Consider the following 16622-nt stretch of genomic DNA (forward strand, 5'->3'; position numbering starts at 1 on the left):
CTGATGCTTTTATCCAAAGCGACTTACAATTGCTATATATCAGTGATCGCACACCTCTGGAGCAACTAGGGATTAAATGTCTTGCTCAGAGACACATTGGTTGATGTATCACAGCGGGAATCGAACCCGGATCTCCCACAACAAAGGCATGTGTCATATCCACTGCACCATCACCACCCCATGTAATGCTCATTGAAATGAGACTTAGTAAAACCTGCAGAAATGCTGGTTTTCTCAATCTTGTTACGTTATCTGATTCTCAATTTGTTTTTCTATATTATAGTGAGAGATGTGGGTTTTCATAATGTATTTCCTGTCTCCTGCAGGTAGACCTGCACAAACTCCACTTCCTGGCTCTGGTTGGTACCCAGGGTCGTCATGCTGACGGGCATGGGCAGGAATTTGCTCGCAGTTATCGGCTCCGCTATTCCCGAGACGGAGTGAAATGGATCACCTGGAAGGACCGCTGGGGCCAGGAAGTAAGCGGGGTCTTTTCGTTTGTTTATTCCAATAGAGCTGGAGCCGGCTGTCCCTTTCATGTGTACACAAATTAAGAAAAGTGACAATTGAAATGTCATTAAATGAGCTTTGCTTTGGGGGAATTAAGGAACCTACCGTTTAGGTTTACGCTCCATTATTGATAGGAAACTGCTCAATATACTGTGGATGTTTAATATGACTGTAATGTTTAACACAAGGGTTGTATTATTCATCTGCATTTGATTTATTTATTATGTGTTTGCAAGTGGAGCAGTTTGACATTGCACCAGCTAAAACTTGTCTCGTAACTTTTCTGTTCAGGCAAAAAGCAGCCTTCACTGCCTTAGTTGTCAACACTGCGCAATGAATGGCTTACCTTGTGCAGATAATGGCATCTGCACTGTGTTTAAGTTTAATACCACAACTACATGATATCATGGGAAAACTTTACACCTTTTGTATATTAAAGAAAAAGTGAGTTCTTTTGAGCTCTTCTTAGATTAATATAATTTGAAGACACACACTGAATAAAAAGACACAGCCCTGAGGCTAAAGCACCTCATTCCTGAGCGCACAATGGTAGATTTTGAGCAAATAGAAATATATTTTGCAAGCCCATAAATTACATTTTGAAGAGAAATTATACACAAGCAAAAAACTATTTTCGCTTGAGCAAACAAAAATCTATTCTGTGCTCAATAAATGTATTTTCATGCTTCCTATTATCCATATTAAGGTGCAATAATAACCCCTCTTTTTTTTCTTGCTAGGTGCGCTGGCAGACTGCTGCACACTAGGTCATGTCTCTCTCGCAACCTCTCCACTCTGTGCATGCTCAACTCAACCCGTACATTTGCTCAAATTGGCACAGCGTTACAATGTGCCACAAAATCAACCAATAGGAGAAATAAAGAAAATAAATTCTGATTTGCTGCTTCATCTTCAATCACAGCACTTCCTTAAAAAGATGAAAGAGTGATTTCAAATTTCCAACCACCATTGTACTTACAGTAAGTGTCTCGACGACATAAAGGCCTGGATGGCTCTGATTATTTAAATTTTAATGATGAAAACATGGAAGTGATGGTTTTTGGTGGCACCACTGGGACCCCCCCTGTAGATCTGGGTTCCTTGGCTCAATATATTAAACCTGGCATCAAAAACCTAGGGGTTAAAGTGGACCCGGAGCTTAAGTTTAGCAGTCAGATCAAGGCTGTTGTCAAATCAAGCTTCTTCCACTTGAGGCAGTTGGCCAAAATAAAGCCAATACTGTCAAGACAGCACTTTGAGACGGTAATCCACGCCTTTGTTACCACTCGACTTTATTACTGTAATGCACTTGTGTGGGGGTAAGTGGGTCCTCCATCGCCTGTCTCCAGATGGTAGAGAATGCTGCTGCACGTCTTTTAACTGGCACACGTAAACATGAGCACATTTCCCCCATTTTAGCCTCACTCCACTGGCTGCCTATTCAATTTAGGATCGTGCCTTTGCTGTGTCGGCTCCTGAATTATGGAATGATTTGCCTCTGCACATTAAACAGGCCTCTTCTTTGTCGGCTTTTAAATCCCGTCTTAAAACCCATCTCTTCTCTGTGGCCTTTGACACCTAGTAATATGTCGACTTTATTTACTTCATTTAATTATTTATTTTGATTGCTTTTTATTGCGCTGCTATTATTTTTACTCATGTCATAATGTTATGTCTTTTATTTGTGATGTTGTATTTATTCTTCTGTACAGCACTTTGGTCAACGTTGGTTGTTTTAAAGTGCTTAACAAATAAAATTGGATTGGACATGACAGAATTCAATGGTGAAAACAGCAACAATACTCCACAGCGTCAGGAGGGTTATGAATTTCTAGTTTTGTTATATCGTTATTGTTTGCAATGCCTTTTGACGAAACCTGAAATTATCCCAACGTGTCCGTTCAAATTAAGCTGGTTGGTGGGAGACATAGCTACATCACCTGACGCTGTGGAGTATTGTTGCTGTTTTCACCATTTAATTTTGTCACATCCGATGGTGGCTGGACATTTGGGAAGCATTGTGATTGGAGATGAGCCAATCAGAATTTACCTTTTTAGGTTTACTCCTCGATGCAGCGGCCGCGGGTTGGACTCCGCCCTGCCATCCTTTGCTGCATGTCATTCCCCCTCTCTTTCCCCTTTCATGTCTTCAGCTGTCCTATATGAATGAAGGCCTAAAATCCCCCAAAAAGTATCAAAAAAAATTATTTTATTTTTAACTTTTATTTCTCCGATTGGTTTTTTGCACATGTAATGCTGTGCCAATTTGAGCAAATGTACGGGCAGAGTTGAGCAAGCACAGAGTGGAGAGGTGACAAGAGAGATGTGACCTAGTGTGCAGCAGTCTGCCAGCGCACCTAGCAAGAAAAAAAAGTGAGAAGAGTTATTATTGCACCTTAATATGGATAATAGCAAGCATGCAAATACATTTATTGAGCACAGAATAGATTTTGTGTAAATTTGTTTTTTGCTTGTGTATAATTTCTCTTCAAAATGTAATTTATGTGCTTGCAAAATGTATTTCTCTATGCTCTAAATCTACCATTCTTACTCAGGAATGAGGCACAAATATAACGCCATATGATGCGAGGTTCATTTAATGTACAGTGTGTGTGAATATTTGTACCTGTCTCCCGTAGGTGGTGTCAGGGAATGAGAACACCTACGATGTTGTTCTGAAAGACCTGGGCCCTCCCATAGTGGCCCGCATGGTGCGCTTCTACCCCCTGGCTGACCGGGTTATGAGTGTTTGCCTTCGAGTGGAGCTCTATGGTTGTGTATGGAATGGTAAGTGTGTGTGTGTGTGGAAGTGAGAGAGACATGAAGAGATTACAGAGATATAGAATGACCGTGATCTCAGATCACGTTTCATGTTGTGAAGGTGACGGAGTTCACTTTCATCCTAGATTTACTCCTTTATTAGATGGGGAAAGAGAGATTTGTTTGATGGTAGTGTTTAGGAGTGCATGTTTTCGCCATGCGTCCCATGCATTGATTTGAGGCCTCGCAACTGTCACAGAGGCTAAAAGCCCCAGTTCCGGTCTGTGTATTTGGGGAGACCATCTTTCTAAAATATGCTGTAATTCAGTGCAGCTCAATTCGTCCAAAAACCAAAGATTATACAATATCTACAGAATGTCAAGTTTAATGCACATTCTGCCTAACCTCTTATCCCGTAACAGATATTATGGCGGCACACTTTCATTCTTTCCTATGTTTATTGTTTTATAATTCAGTTTGGACTGGAACTCTCTAACACAAATGAAACACACATCTAAGTGCATAATCACATCCACAGACACTCCTTTATATGCAAACAGAGCATATTGCACACATACTGTAAATCCTATGTGAAGCGTTGTTTATTATGGGTAGCAGAGCAGCGGGTTGTAGTGCGTGTTGCTGACGTCACCTCTGTTCTCAGGGAGCGGGTTGATTAGCTGTATATTGGAGAGGAGACGCTTGAGTTTCACCAGTTAATGGTGGCTGGGACCAAGCGGGCCTCTTCGTTTGTTTTACTACTTAAAAAACAGCTGTAGCCGTTTCCCCGCGGCATTGATAACTGTTTAATGTTGGCTCAGTAAAACGTGAAGCTGCTCATGATGGAAATGTAATGTTTCACATGCAGCTTGTCCATGTCTGTCGCTTACATATAAAACGACAAAAAAGCATGTTTTGTTTTAACAATCACATGACTAGTATTGAATATTTGTAAATTTTTTTCAGATGGGTTGAAGGCTTACACCGCTCCACTGGGTCACATCATGCACCTGTCTGGCATATCTGGCATGCCTGTCTATCTTAACGACTCCACCTACGATGGGAGCACTGAGCAAGGGTAAAATATTCAGGCGCTCTAGGCTTTTTTTTTTTTTATAAACCCTTTTCATTTCTATTTATGAGTAAGTATCTCATCTCCATACATTCCCATAAACTCCTTTTTGGATTTCATTTTCATGGAAATGCATTATGAAACCGACGCAGCCCTGGGTGTACATTGCAACACATTCACCTGTGTTACGATCAACAATGTGGAGCGATCAGTGGAATACTAAAATCTTCTCTTCAGCGCTCGTCACATCTGTTAGCACTAAAGTGGGGTCTCAGCCAAATCCTTTCTCGAAAGTTTATTCTGGTGTCCGCCTAATCGAAAGGGAATGCCAATATTTTCTTTTAGTTGCTCAGGGATTTGAGGCGTGTTTCCTGGTCGTTTTGGCAGGGAGTAAAGAAGGGGTGAACTAGGAAGTGCATGGGCTGTGTGGGTAATGGGGCTGAAACATTTTGCTAGCGGATGAGCTAACATGTTTGATGTAATCCAGACGTGTGTGTGTGTGTGTGTGTGTGTGTGTGTGTGTGTGTGTGTGTGTGTGTGTGTGTGTGTGTGTGTGTGTGTGTGTGTGTGTGTGTGTGTGTGTGTGTGTGTGTGTGTGTGTGTGTGTGTGTGTGTGTGTGTGTGTGTGTGTGTGTGTGTTCTTATTTATGCACATTTGCATGCCAGAACATTGAATACATTTGTAAATAAAAAGTGACATACAGTGCTGCGTGTGTGCAGGATGCAGTTTGGAGGCTTGGGTCAGCTGTGTGACGGAGTCCTAGGAGGAGATGACTTCATACAAACTAAAGAGCTGAGGGTGTGGCCTGGGTATGACTACCTGGGTTGGAGCCGGGAAGCCCTTGGGCAAGGCAGCGTGGATGTTGAGTTCCACTTTGAGAAACCACGTGTCTTCCGCAACATGCAGGTAAACAGTGAAAGTTTGTGTGACGATAGTGCATGCATTGTTGTGTGTAAACAAATATCAGAGTGTTACGCAGGACATTGTTATCCCACTGGATTCTTAGAAAGCATGGAGCTGCCTGTAAATCAGAGATGTCATTGCAGTTTCCGGTCTGTGTCCTCAGGGATGTTTCTAAAATATGCTCAGATCTGATGTCTTTCTTGTGTTGTTGTGTGTAAATGAATGTCAGTGTTATGCAGTATATTGTTATCCCATCAGACAATGACTCAAGAACCGTAAACAGGGCCTCCCTGTGGCCTCATGGTTAAGACGCATATTGTAACTTATAAGTGCAACGTCCCTGATTTGACTCCGGCCGAGGGCCTTAGTTGCATGTCATTCCCTCTTTTCCCGTTTGTGTCTGTATCTATATGGTCAGCTATCCAATAGAGGCAAGAGTGCCAAAAACAATTCATAATGCTAACTTTCTAGATACACCACTTGTTCCCCCTGTAGAGGAGGTTATTTGATTTTAGAGCACCTTGATTCATAAATCTATATATCAAACAAGTAAAAGAGATTTTATTCAACTTAAGTTATAACTCCTTAATGTTTTAAAATGAGATCCTGTAAAAGATTCCTGTGTTATGTGAAGACAATCAGAATCAGAAAAGGTATTATTGCTAAGTAAGTAACACTTGCATGGAATTTGCCTTGGTGGTTGGTGCATACATAAAGATATTAAACATGAATATGAAATAAACACGTATGCAGACACAGACCTGTTTGTTAATTGATTTTTATTTAATTAATCACCTCATTAGTACAAGACAAGCATGTAATTGTGATTATAGCAGGATATTAGGCTGATTGTTTCTTTTTGCATCTGATGAAACTCCTTAGCAATTTCTGTAGCTCCAAACAGTACAACCTCTAAAAGGAACTCCAACAGAAGAGTTATGTGTCTGCCACATAGACTGCCATCGCATCAGTAAGCAGCATTTTGACTGGAATAGCTCTGCAGCCATTTAATTAGTTTTAATGTGCCATTGTTTATCATGGGACAGCGCCTCTGTGCTTGGCTCTCTGGGTGCCACAGAGTTGCATCACAGTCTGTTTGTGCGTCCGTGTGGCTTTTGGGGTTGGTTTGTGGAGCAACAGAGGCGGGGGGGACTTATAATATGAAGCAACCCAGTTTGAGTTATAACTGTGTTGTCTCGTTGGACGCGGGTTGGAATGTTGGTTTGGGTGGGATTCACCCTATACATGTGCATAATGAACAGCATGAATCCCCAGCCAGTGTTATAAAGTGGCAAGTAATCTTTTGGAGGTTTGGTTTTGACTGAAATCCAAAATTTCTGAATGTTCTCTCTCAGCTTTTTCTTCTTCACATATTCATTGTTATTCTAGTGTTTCTCAGTTACCTTTTTAAAAATTTTCCCAGCGGTATTCCTAGTGTTTTTCTTAGGCTTATCCTGTTTTTCCTGCCTTTTCCCCAGTGGGTTTCCTTCACTAACCTCAGCTGACCTACACCTTTATGCTGTCCTGGCAGAGCGGATAAGTCAGACACACAGGTCAAATAAATAAAGAGTAGGAACCTGAACCTAATTCTGGCTTGACTTGTCTCTGTAGTTCCTTAACCTGCACCTAATCACTCTCCCAAAGGGAAATCTGCTCTTTGACCTTTTGCTAGTCATAACGGGCACTTCCAACAGGACCTTTAACAAACTGGGACACCCTCTGATTTGCCTTTGTAAAGATCCAGTTCTTTGGGAATTTATGTAAATCTTTTCTTTGCAATCTCATGTGGAAGACGGAGCAAACACAACAAAAAGATCAGAGGGAACTTATGAATGTAGGTTAGATTTATGATGAAATAAGCGGAACATAATGAATGCAGTGTTTTGCTCTCAAATTAAGCTTAGTGCAGGTCATTGGAGCTGTTTTCCCTAAAGGAGTAGTGAATTACTTTGGTTCTGTTGACTTATTAGACCCCCATCACCACCAACGTGTGTGTGTGTGTGTGTGTGTGTGTGTGTGTGTGTGTGTGTGTGTGTGTGTGTGTGTGTGTGTGTGTGTGTGTGTGTGTGTGTGTGTGTGTGTGTGTGTGTGTGTGTGTGTGTGTGTGTGTGTGTGTGTGTGTGTGTGTGTGTGTGTGTGTGTGTGTGTGTGTGTGTGTGTGTGTTAACATGTGGATTAGGTTAAAGTGGCTGGCCTTGCAAAGCTAACCAATCAGAGCAGCCTTCGCAACACCTCTTCTCTCTTGGAGGAAGAAAACCTCCCACCATCTCCTTACTTTTCGATCTCTCAGATCTATAGTTTTGACCTCTTGCTCGCTCATTTAAACACGCTCCATCTTCCTTCACGTCCCTCTCTCTTCTCCTCAAGTTCCTCTTCCTCCTTCCAGCCACAATGACGGCTCATATATTAGATCTGTTTTTATGGATTCTTCTCTCTTTGGCCTTTCCCTACTTGAAAAAAGAAGATATATCATCATCTGCTGCCCTCCATCGGTCTTCTGTTTACACTTTCTTCTGCCGCAACTTTCTTTACCTGAATCTTTTTTTTCCCTTCTGTTTTCTAATGTTGTTAACTTGTCGTCCTGCTCAGCTCAAAGTCATGCCAAAGCAATTAAATTGAACGGGATGAGAATGTTTCATTAATTTTGTGTGTTAGATGAATCTCTTTGTGCTTCTCCACGAATAATGAATGATTAGGCCACACTTTTCCCTGAGTTTGTCAGATGTTTGCGTTGTGCAAATTCAGGTGTGTAGATAATTAAAGGATTGTCTAACATCCTAAAATCTCTTCATCTGTCCTCTTTCTTTTCCCTTCTTGTCTCCCTCCTCTAGGTGCACAGTAACAACCGCCACACTCAGGGTGTACGAGTCTTCAGTAAGGTAGAGTGTCTTTTTAAGCCTGGCATCCTCCAGCCCTGGTCCCCTGAACTCACTCTGCCTGTGCCACTTGAGGATCTGAAGGACCCTTCCTCACGACCCATCTCCCTCCCACTGGGCGGCCGGCCAGCTCAGATCCTTCGCTGCAAATTCTACTTTGCTGACCGCTGGCTCCTCATCAGCGAGATATCCTTCCTCTCTGGTAGGAAACAGAATTGAAGCAATCACTTTTTTCACAGTTCTGTAGAGGCTTTTCACTTGCGTCACGCACATCCTAGCAACTACTGTATGTCTGCCACTGTCCAGGAGGTCCAGTAGAGATTTGGCTTTGCCCAAAAATAGCTAAATATAGACAGCCGCAACAGGAAAGGTGATACCTGAAAAGGATTGTTGTACTATGGGTGTAAGTCCAATCAGCATTTTTAAAATGCTCAAAGTGAAACTCATACATTGAAAGATTTAGATTTTCTAGCCTGTTTCAAGACTTACTGTGACAGAATCACATTCAGAATCAAATCTATGTCCTTGCTGTGTGCTTTTATTTGATTTTAAGGTATCAGATTTTTTAAAGTCAATGAGCTTGTCCATTCTCTGTCAATGATTCAACAGAAAAACAATGCTGTTGTGCTCTAAAAATACATTTTAAGGGGCTACTGTGAACATATATGTTGTATCAGTTATACTTTATGCTCTCCTAATTAATTTAAAAGTTTATCAGAATCAGAAAGTATGAAAATGCCTGTTTTCCTCCATCTGTGGTCTTATCATAAATATCAACCTATTTACAGGCTGAAAGAGACCCATGCAGCAAACACAAAGGGGGTTTCGATATCTTCTGTAAAGACAGGATTTACGCGTATCTGATTAGAAGTCTGATAGAGGACTCTGCTGCTGTTCTCCAGATGGCTGTGACTAATTAAACTGTCCTCTCTACTCAAAAACACTGTCAGTGTTAGCGTGATAAGAATCAGCAAAGTGCTCAGTAATCACACCGTACTCGGGTAGCTAAAATGAATTGACCCAGCAGCAGTGGTCTGGCATGGCTGGTTGCTGGACCCGTGCCAGACTGGTAATAAATGACACACAAAAACTGTACCAGTAGCCACACTGGTCTGCTTGAAGGTCCCGACACTGGCAAACTGGAGTCTACATCACCATAACTACCACATCTTGCAGCCTAATTTCTTTTTATGGGACAGAGCTTACTTGCATTTGGTCCTCTGGTACCAGAACATGGTTGATTTTTAGCAACAGTTGCACAATCTCAACTGTCTACCTGGGTGACAAACTGTTAGTTAGGGAACAAACCAGACAGCTGATATTACTATTAAACACCCCACAATACAGAGATGTTGGCCTTTAAAACAAATAAGAGAGGGTTAGCTGGACAGTTAATTTAGGGTTGCCAAGGTAAAAGTTTATCAATACAAAATCATTCACGTGAGTCTGTAAGGAATGTATCCGTTCCACATCAAAACAACATCATTATCATAGACTTCTGAGATGAATACGGTTTGGCTGGAAACTCAACCAGCTGTGACCACAACCACTGCTTCCTAACAGCAGAGGACAGCCAGATGGTGTGTTGTGCCATATAAAAACCACCTAAACCTCAAAAACATGATTTCATTTTCATTCAATTGTTTCCCCCGTGTCTTTCTCTTTTTCTCCTTATCCAGAGCCGTTTGAGCAGGATGTCACAGAGATTGATTCATTTCCCAAGATCCCTACCACCACTTCCTCTCCTCGTCCTGTCAACCAAACCTCCTCCTCTCCCACGTTGAGCCACAGCTCCTCCAATGCTACCGCCGGCCCATCTGGTGAGTCCCGCTGTTCCGCCTCTTCGTCTTACTTCTCTTCACCCCCACATCTTCTTGTATTCACTATCTTTCTTTCCACCAACCATTCTTTCTGGGTTTTGCCCTTTCGTCACCCACCATGCTGCTTCATCTACATCACTGCTCTCTCCTGCCTCTCTAATTCCCCCTGATCTCTCCCTCATCACCTCTAGTCTCTGTGCCCGTCTCTTTTTCTCCAGTTGTGATGAGTGTCAGCATGTCGGCAGTGTGTCTAAGCCATGTGTCTAAAGCAGAGCCAAAGGCAGGCAGCGCCAAAGGAGGCCCATGTCTGACTAGCCTCCCTCTTCATCACAAGCTCTGAAATCCTTTGGCTTTGAGCCAAACATTTGCTGAACCTTAGTCAACGCTGGATGCTCATCTTTCAGATTTCATTTTACCTAAAGGGCAGGAGAAATCTGGCTTAAAACTAAAGGTCAAATGTTTTGATTTAAAATTCTTCATTTTCTATCTTCTCAGTCTAGCTTTCAAAAAGTTGGTGTGAACTTTTAGTGATTTTCATTTACATGGAAGCCAAATGAGCAAGAATCCCACTATCCATGATTTCCTCCCCTCATCACCCTCTTCTGATTCTTCACCACCTCTCTTCTCACACATTCCTCCTTTGTCCATCCCTCACTCCTTTCAGAACTCCCCACCAACACCTCCTTCATGATGGACACCACTGGTAACTGGACGTCAGGTGAGAGAGCAAAAAATTATAATAAAGCGGATGAACCGAGGGACGGGAGCTAGCTCCATCCGCTCTGGCCCTCCTCCAGCATCTTAAAACTGTCCCACTGCTTAGTGAAGAGTACGAAGTATAATGTAGGAGGGATTACAGGGGCAGGCTTTGGCACTGGGCTCTGTCCCCTGGGTTTGAAGATATATAGCTGTAGGGAAAACACTAACCGAGCTATAGTACATTATATTTATGTACAATAACAACTTGGCTTCCTGCGGTCTCACAAACTGCATGTTTTTTGGGGGGAACTGGCTCTGTTCTACACAGCTAAACAATAACAGGCTTTTTAAAAAGCTGGAAATGGTTGTCTGTGGCGTGTATGCTGCTTTGTCCTTGTTACTGGCTGTGGTTAAACGGCTTTGTTTGGGTTTATTTATCACCAGCATGGTGTTGAACTGACAAAGGGAGAGAGGGGAAGGGGTTGTTTTCTGTTGTGAAAATTTGGTGTGTAAATCTTTGGCTTGTAAATGTGTTTATGTGTTTGTGTATGAGTGTGTGCTTGCAGGTGTATATTTACATACACATAAAAGCCTCAAATATGGTCTTTTTAACAGTGCTATTTGTCCCAAAACCGTTTTGTAAGAGATATGTAAAGTTCCACATTTGACCTTTTGAGTGATGAAAAAAATAACTAGATGATTCTAATTAATATTTAACTACAGAGTTAAAGCAAAACAGTATTCGCATTCTGTTCTCAAAGCAGCGGTAAACGAGAAGCCCTGTGGTATGAGCAGGCATACTGGATGCATACAAATACAGGCAAACCCCATCAGATGTTCATTAAGTGCGTGACTGCATTGAAAGAGCTAATGCTCACAGACTAAACAGTGCACTCATTAACTAATGCCAGCATGTAGAAATAGACAGTGTTGCATAGTAATCTATACACAACACATCAGACCCACAAATAACCGCAGGTTTCGTACATTCAAGCATACACATACAAACACCTAACATTTCCGCCTGTATTTTCTCTCCTCTAGATGCAGAATTTGGTGCAAACACTCCCAGGGCGGGGCTTCCTGTAGCCAAGGATGACAGCAGTAATACAGCTATTCTGATTGGCTGCCTGGTGGGCATCATCCTTCTGCTGCTGGCTGTGATAGCGGTCATCTTGTGGAGGCAGTACTGGAAAAAGATACTGGGCAAGGTGAGTCAATGCAGTTAAGGTTAATTAGGTTAATTGTTGACTAATGTGCCATTAGTTCCCCCCCCCCCCCTTGCCCAATGTCAGCTGGGATCAGCTCCAGCACCCCGCAACCCTATAAAGGATAATGGATGGTTGTAATTGGTATCTAACCATTAGAGCTGCAATGATTAGTTTACTAATCGATTAGTTGATTGACAGAAAAATAATCTACTATAAACTATTTTGATGAGTATAAATAAGTAATTTTTTATGCACAAATTGCAGAAAATGCTGTTTTTAGCCTCTCAAATATGGAGATTTCCTGCTTTTTTTGTTTTATATCATATTAAACTGAATATGTTTGGGTTTTTTACTGACAAAACAAGACACCTTGGACTTTGAGAAACTGGAATGGACATTTTTTAACAATTAATCAATGAATCTAGAAAATAGTTGGCCCTACTAGCCATGCAGTCTTGGTTTTAGTAGACAAACCAAACATCTATCTCTATGATTTCTATTACCACCCTAGTACGGTGAAGGGAAATGACATTTTGTCTGTGTTGCTCAAAGCTCTACTCTTTTTCCAGAAACAATGTCCAGGTTACTCTGGATAATCAATCAATCTTTCTGTTAACAACTTTCATTGTAATTGCTTTCTATAGAATAAATAACCCTAAGTGAGAAAATGTTTTTTTTTTTTTTGTGTGATTAGGCTGAACTGTCTTTTAATCCAGTTTAAATGATTGATAGCAGGCTGAGATAACAACTACCGGTCTTTTGGCAGAGCACCACTAGATCTCCATCTGGATGTGTTGTGGGAATCCTTGTACATTACTTCATATTGTTCAAAGATTAGAGGTTGTTTCCACCACCGTGTGATCCCCATCTGCTTTAGGATTTCAAATTATGCATTTACACCAGTTGCCAGTTTATTAGATACAGGCAGGTAAAACTAATGCAGTCTAATAAAACTGTCCTACAAGAAAGCCTACCTTTTAGTAAAGGTTATAATGAGCTGTTGAGTGGCAGTTTTGGGTTTTACTGAGAGGTGTAGGTAATAATATTTTTGAATCCTATGCCCTCCCAGGCCCAGGGTAGTCTATCCAGTAATGAGCTGCGGGTTCACCTGTCCGTCCCCTCGGACAACGTGGTCATCAACAACACTCACAGCTACTCGAGCCGCTACCAGCGCATCCACACTTTCCCTGACGACCGCGACCACGACAGAGAGGGTGAAGGAGAGTACCAAGAGCCCAGTGCTCTGCTACGACCAAGGGATCACAGAGACAGCACAGGTAAGTTACAAACACACATAAGCACATAGTCAAGGAGGGCAATTATAGATATGACAGGGTTTGCTGTTTCTGTTTGAGCGAAGTGGTTCAGTCCAAAAAAACTCACATTTAGTTTAGTAGCGTGACATACAACATGAGTAGCTTGACATAAAACATGCTGCCATGCAGTAAAACATGCCACATGCTAAATACATGTTGACAGAGATTGATCTATAGTAAACCTCACAATAGGCGTGGAGTCAGTGGAAAAAGTTAAACAATGCAATTTTCCATATGTACAGAATTTAAAGGTCTACAAACATGTATGTGGTTAGGGCAGACTGCTTCGTTTGAGTGTCTTTCACAACCTCCGTTTGTTGATTGTATTAATAAGCAAACTCATGGGAAAAGGGGAACCAGCAGGAGAAGAAATGTGGCATGCATATCTAGAAAACAATGGTATTACATTGTATTTCACCACACCAAACAAAAGTATTCCAAACACACCGCAAGGAAGAGTGCCTCCAAGAAGATGCACAGTGCAGAGGGCAGCACAAAGGAGCTATTGTTCTGAGAAAAGGGAAGAAAAAGAAAAGGAGGAGAAAAAGCATTCCTTCACTTGCATTGCACTACAGGAGGTCTGCATGCCGTCTTTACGAGGCGCCTGTGTGAGTTTGAAATAACATGAGTAACAGAATCATTATTTCATCCACTGGTTTTTGTTGTTTGTTAAATTGTGTTAACTTTGCCTGTTTGCCTGCTTTGCTAATCTGTTCTGTGCTCCATGTGTCAGTGCAACCCCTCCTCCTTCCCTTGTATTATAATCAATATGCTAACAGTATCATGCTAATGGTTGTTATTGTGTGTGTGTGTGTGTGTGTGTGTGTGTGTGTGTGTGTGTGTGTGTGTGTGTGTGTGTGTGTGTGTGTGTGTGTGTGTGTGTGTGTGTGTGTGTGTGTGTGTGTGTGTGTGTGTGTGTGTGTGTGTGTGTGTGTGTGAGTGTATTTTGTGGCATGTGCCACTTTGTACAATCCATATGATCCATATCATGGTTCCTGCGTGTACCCCGCCTCGTGCCGTGCGTGTTTGTGTGTGTGCCCTCGCAGCCTTGCTGTTAAACAACCCAGCCTATCACCTGCTTCTGTCAGATCACAGAAAAGGCTTGAGGTCCCTAGTCGTCCCCAGCACCACTCAGGCTCAGGAAAAGAGCCTCAATGTGCCCCAGGGTAAGAGACATCAGACTGGGCCAACACAGTCAGGACCTACCTATCTTATCTATCCAGGGCTGGGGCTTTAGAAGTGCTCTCACAGTCACCGCACAAAGAAATGCTTCTGGGATATGATTAGTCTGTTTTGCATGTGTTGATATGATTAGTCTCTTTGTTTTACTCTCGTCATCCTTCCTGTTACTCACATAATTAGTCACTCTTATTCACTCACCACTCAAAATAACTTAGTTTGAAGGGATATTTTGGTACTTGGGGAATTGTGCACATTTTCAAACATACCCAAAGACTGACAAACTCATCGATGCCTTTGTTTAGCCAACGTGGCTCTGATAATCTTAATGCCTGGTTGTTGGTCTACCACATTGGTCTAGACTGACATTAGCTGTGGCTAAGTGCAGCCTTACAACGCCGTTAGCATGGCTGTAGATGCGTAGTTCCTAATATGTTCAATGGTGTGCTTCACTCAAATCTTGCCTGTGTGAATCTGTGGAATCACAAAGGCACTACTCTAAAATAAATCATTATATAATGAATTCATTCATTAAATCACTTAAAAGGCAATACTGTACATGTTAAGGGTTTAGCACTTAAAAGATTACTTCTCGGCATAGTATCAACACTTTTTGTTTAATATTATTTTTATAAATACAGCATCAATCTTAACAGTCACATCAAAATGCAGTGTTCCTGTTCGTGGCAGTGTGTGCATTGGGTTGGAAAGTTTCCTATAATCTGCATTATTATTTTAACAAAGGTTAAAAACAAACAACTTATTATTCAGCCACACTCCCCACAAGTCATTCGACTTATGTACGCTGTCAGAGCAAAGTTGTTACACCTTTCTTTAAATTTTAACTGAAAGTATAGCAGTAGATTCTAATTTAGTTTTAAATGTAAATAGAATAGACCAATACAATGTCCCAGAAAAAAATTATTCTGAAAAAAGTCTTATTCATCCATGACAAGAAGATCAGTTACTGATTTGGATACCTGCTACATGATCGTCATCCAGGAATTAAGCAGGAAAAATAGTATAAGCACTGCAAGCCAGATCAGTTGTCTAGACAGTTGTTATTGTCCAATGAGATTTCCCCAAATCCAAACTATCCCTTTATATCAACTTGTCTGAATTTATGATAGCATGTGATTCTTTCACTCACAGACCTCAGGAAAAACAAAGCTGTTTTTAATCACACAGTTCTTCTAATCTCTCCATTTCATCCACCCTGTCTGTCTCATCCTCCTCCCTTCAGCCTGTGGTTTGGACATGGAGAAGGGTTTCCCCCTGACTCAAGAGGAGCCTCCTCCCTACCCTGGCTCTCCTCCTTACCCCTCCCTGTCTCCCCCCGTGTCTCCCCCACTGCCTCCCAGTGTCCCTCATTACGCTGAGGCAGACATTGTGAGTCTGCAGGGTGTCAGCGGTAACAACACCTACGCTGTGCCCGCCTTGGCCTCCTCAAGCCCCGGGGCCGACGCCACCCCGCTGCCGGAGCTGCCGCGCCAGTGTCTCATCTTCAAGGAGAAGCTAGGAGAGGGACAGTTTGGAGAGGTGAAGAATGACAATATTTTGTGTGTGTGTGTGTGTGTGTGTGTGTGTGTGTGTGTGTGTGTGTGTGTGTGTGGATGAATGGGTGATTGTGCTTTAACAATGTCTGTATTTCTTTGGTGAAAGGTGCACCTGTGTGAAATCGAGAACCCTCAAGACCTTCCCAACTTGGAGTTCCCCTTTAATGTGAGAAAAGGTCGCCCTCTTCTGGTAGCAGTGAAGATCCTGCGCCCGGATGCCTCCAAGAATGCCAGGTCTGTAACGTCATACACAGATGAGCCTGCTTCACTGTGGTTGACAGCACTGGAGGACTCAGGAAGGAGTAAAACATTATTAAGTGCACTCTAGGGTGGTCTATAAAATTAAGAAAACATGACGCTGTGCCATACTTTTTGCGCTTGTGCGCGACCGCATTCAGCTGGTGCCCCTGACTCTCAGACAGACTGAGGCTGCCACTAGTTCAGTTTTTCTTTTCACTTCTACAGCTTTTCTCCTCTTCTCCCCTTTTGTATGTGTTCATTGAACTGCAGCGTTCACACTGCTCGTGCTCATCAAATTCAGAGCACCCAGCTTTCACATACTTTATCAACTCCTTGTAGTTAATGTGTTGGTAATCAACGACAGCAGAAGCAGGGCAGAGGTTTGTCTCACCTGAAATACAAATCCAATATTTTCTCATATTTTAGCCTGATTTGTTCCTTCAGCTCCTGAGAAAAAAATATCTGGCCTGTGTGGTTTT

At 42.1% G+C, this 16622-nt stretch overlaps 1 protein-coding gene across 4 annotated transcripts in view; it reads left to right on the forward strand.

Moving 5' to 3' along the window:
• ddr1 (discoidin domain receptor tyrosine kinase 1) overlaps window positions 1-16622 on the forward strand; it is a 39284-nt gene that overhangs the window by 18546 nt on the left and 4116 nt on the right. Inside the window, exons 6-17 of one of the 4 annotated variants that reach the window (XM_039805676.1) lie at window positions 327-479; window positions 3150-3297; window positions 4237-4348; window positions 5063-5249; window positions 8078-8324; window positions 9802-9942; window positions 10607-10660; window positions 11686-11852; window positions 12922-13129; window positions 14215-14334; window positions 15591-15886; window positions 16010-16137. In XM_039805676.1, the coding sequence (XP_039661610.1) occupies window positions 327-479; window positions 3150-3297; window positions 4237-4348; window positions 5063-5249; window positions 8078-8324; window positions 9802-9942; window positions 10607-10660; window positions 11686-11852; window positions 12922-13129; window positions 14215-14334; window positions 15591-15886; window positions 16010-16137 (1961 nt within the window). The remainder of the gene's footprint in view (window positions 1-326; window positions 480-3149; window positions 3298-4236; window positions 4349-5062; window positions 5250-8077; window positions 8325-9801; window positions 9943-10606; window positions 10661-11685; window positions 11853-12921; window positions 13130-14214; window positions 14335-15590; window positions 15887-16009; window positions 16138-16622) is intronic. The other 3 variants (XM_039805677.1, XM_039805679.1, XM_039805678.1) reach the window with 3 other exon arrangements.

Source organism: Perca fluviatilis, chromosome 7 (genome assembly GCF_010015445.1).
Source record: "Perca fluviatilis chromosome 7, GENO_Pfluv_1.0, whole genome shotgun sequence".
In the NCBI taxonomy this organism is placed as follows: Eukaryota; Metazoa; Chordata; class Actinopteri; order Perciformes; family Percidae; genus Perca; species Perca fluviatilis.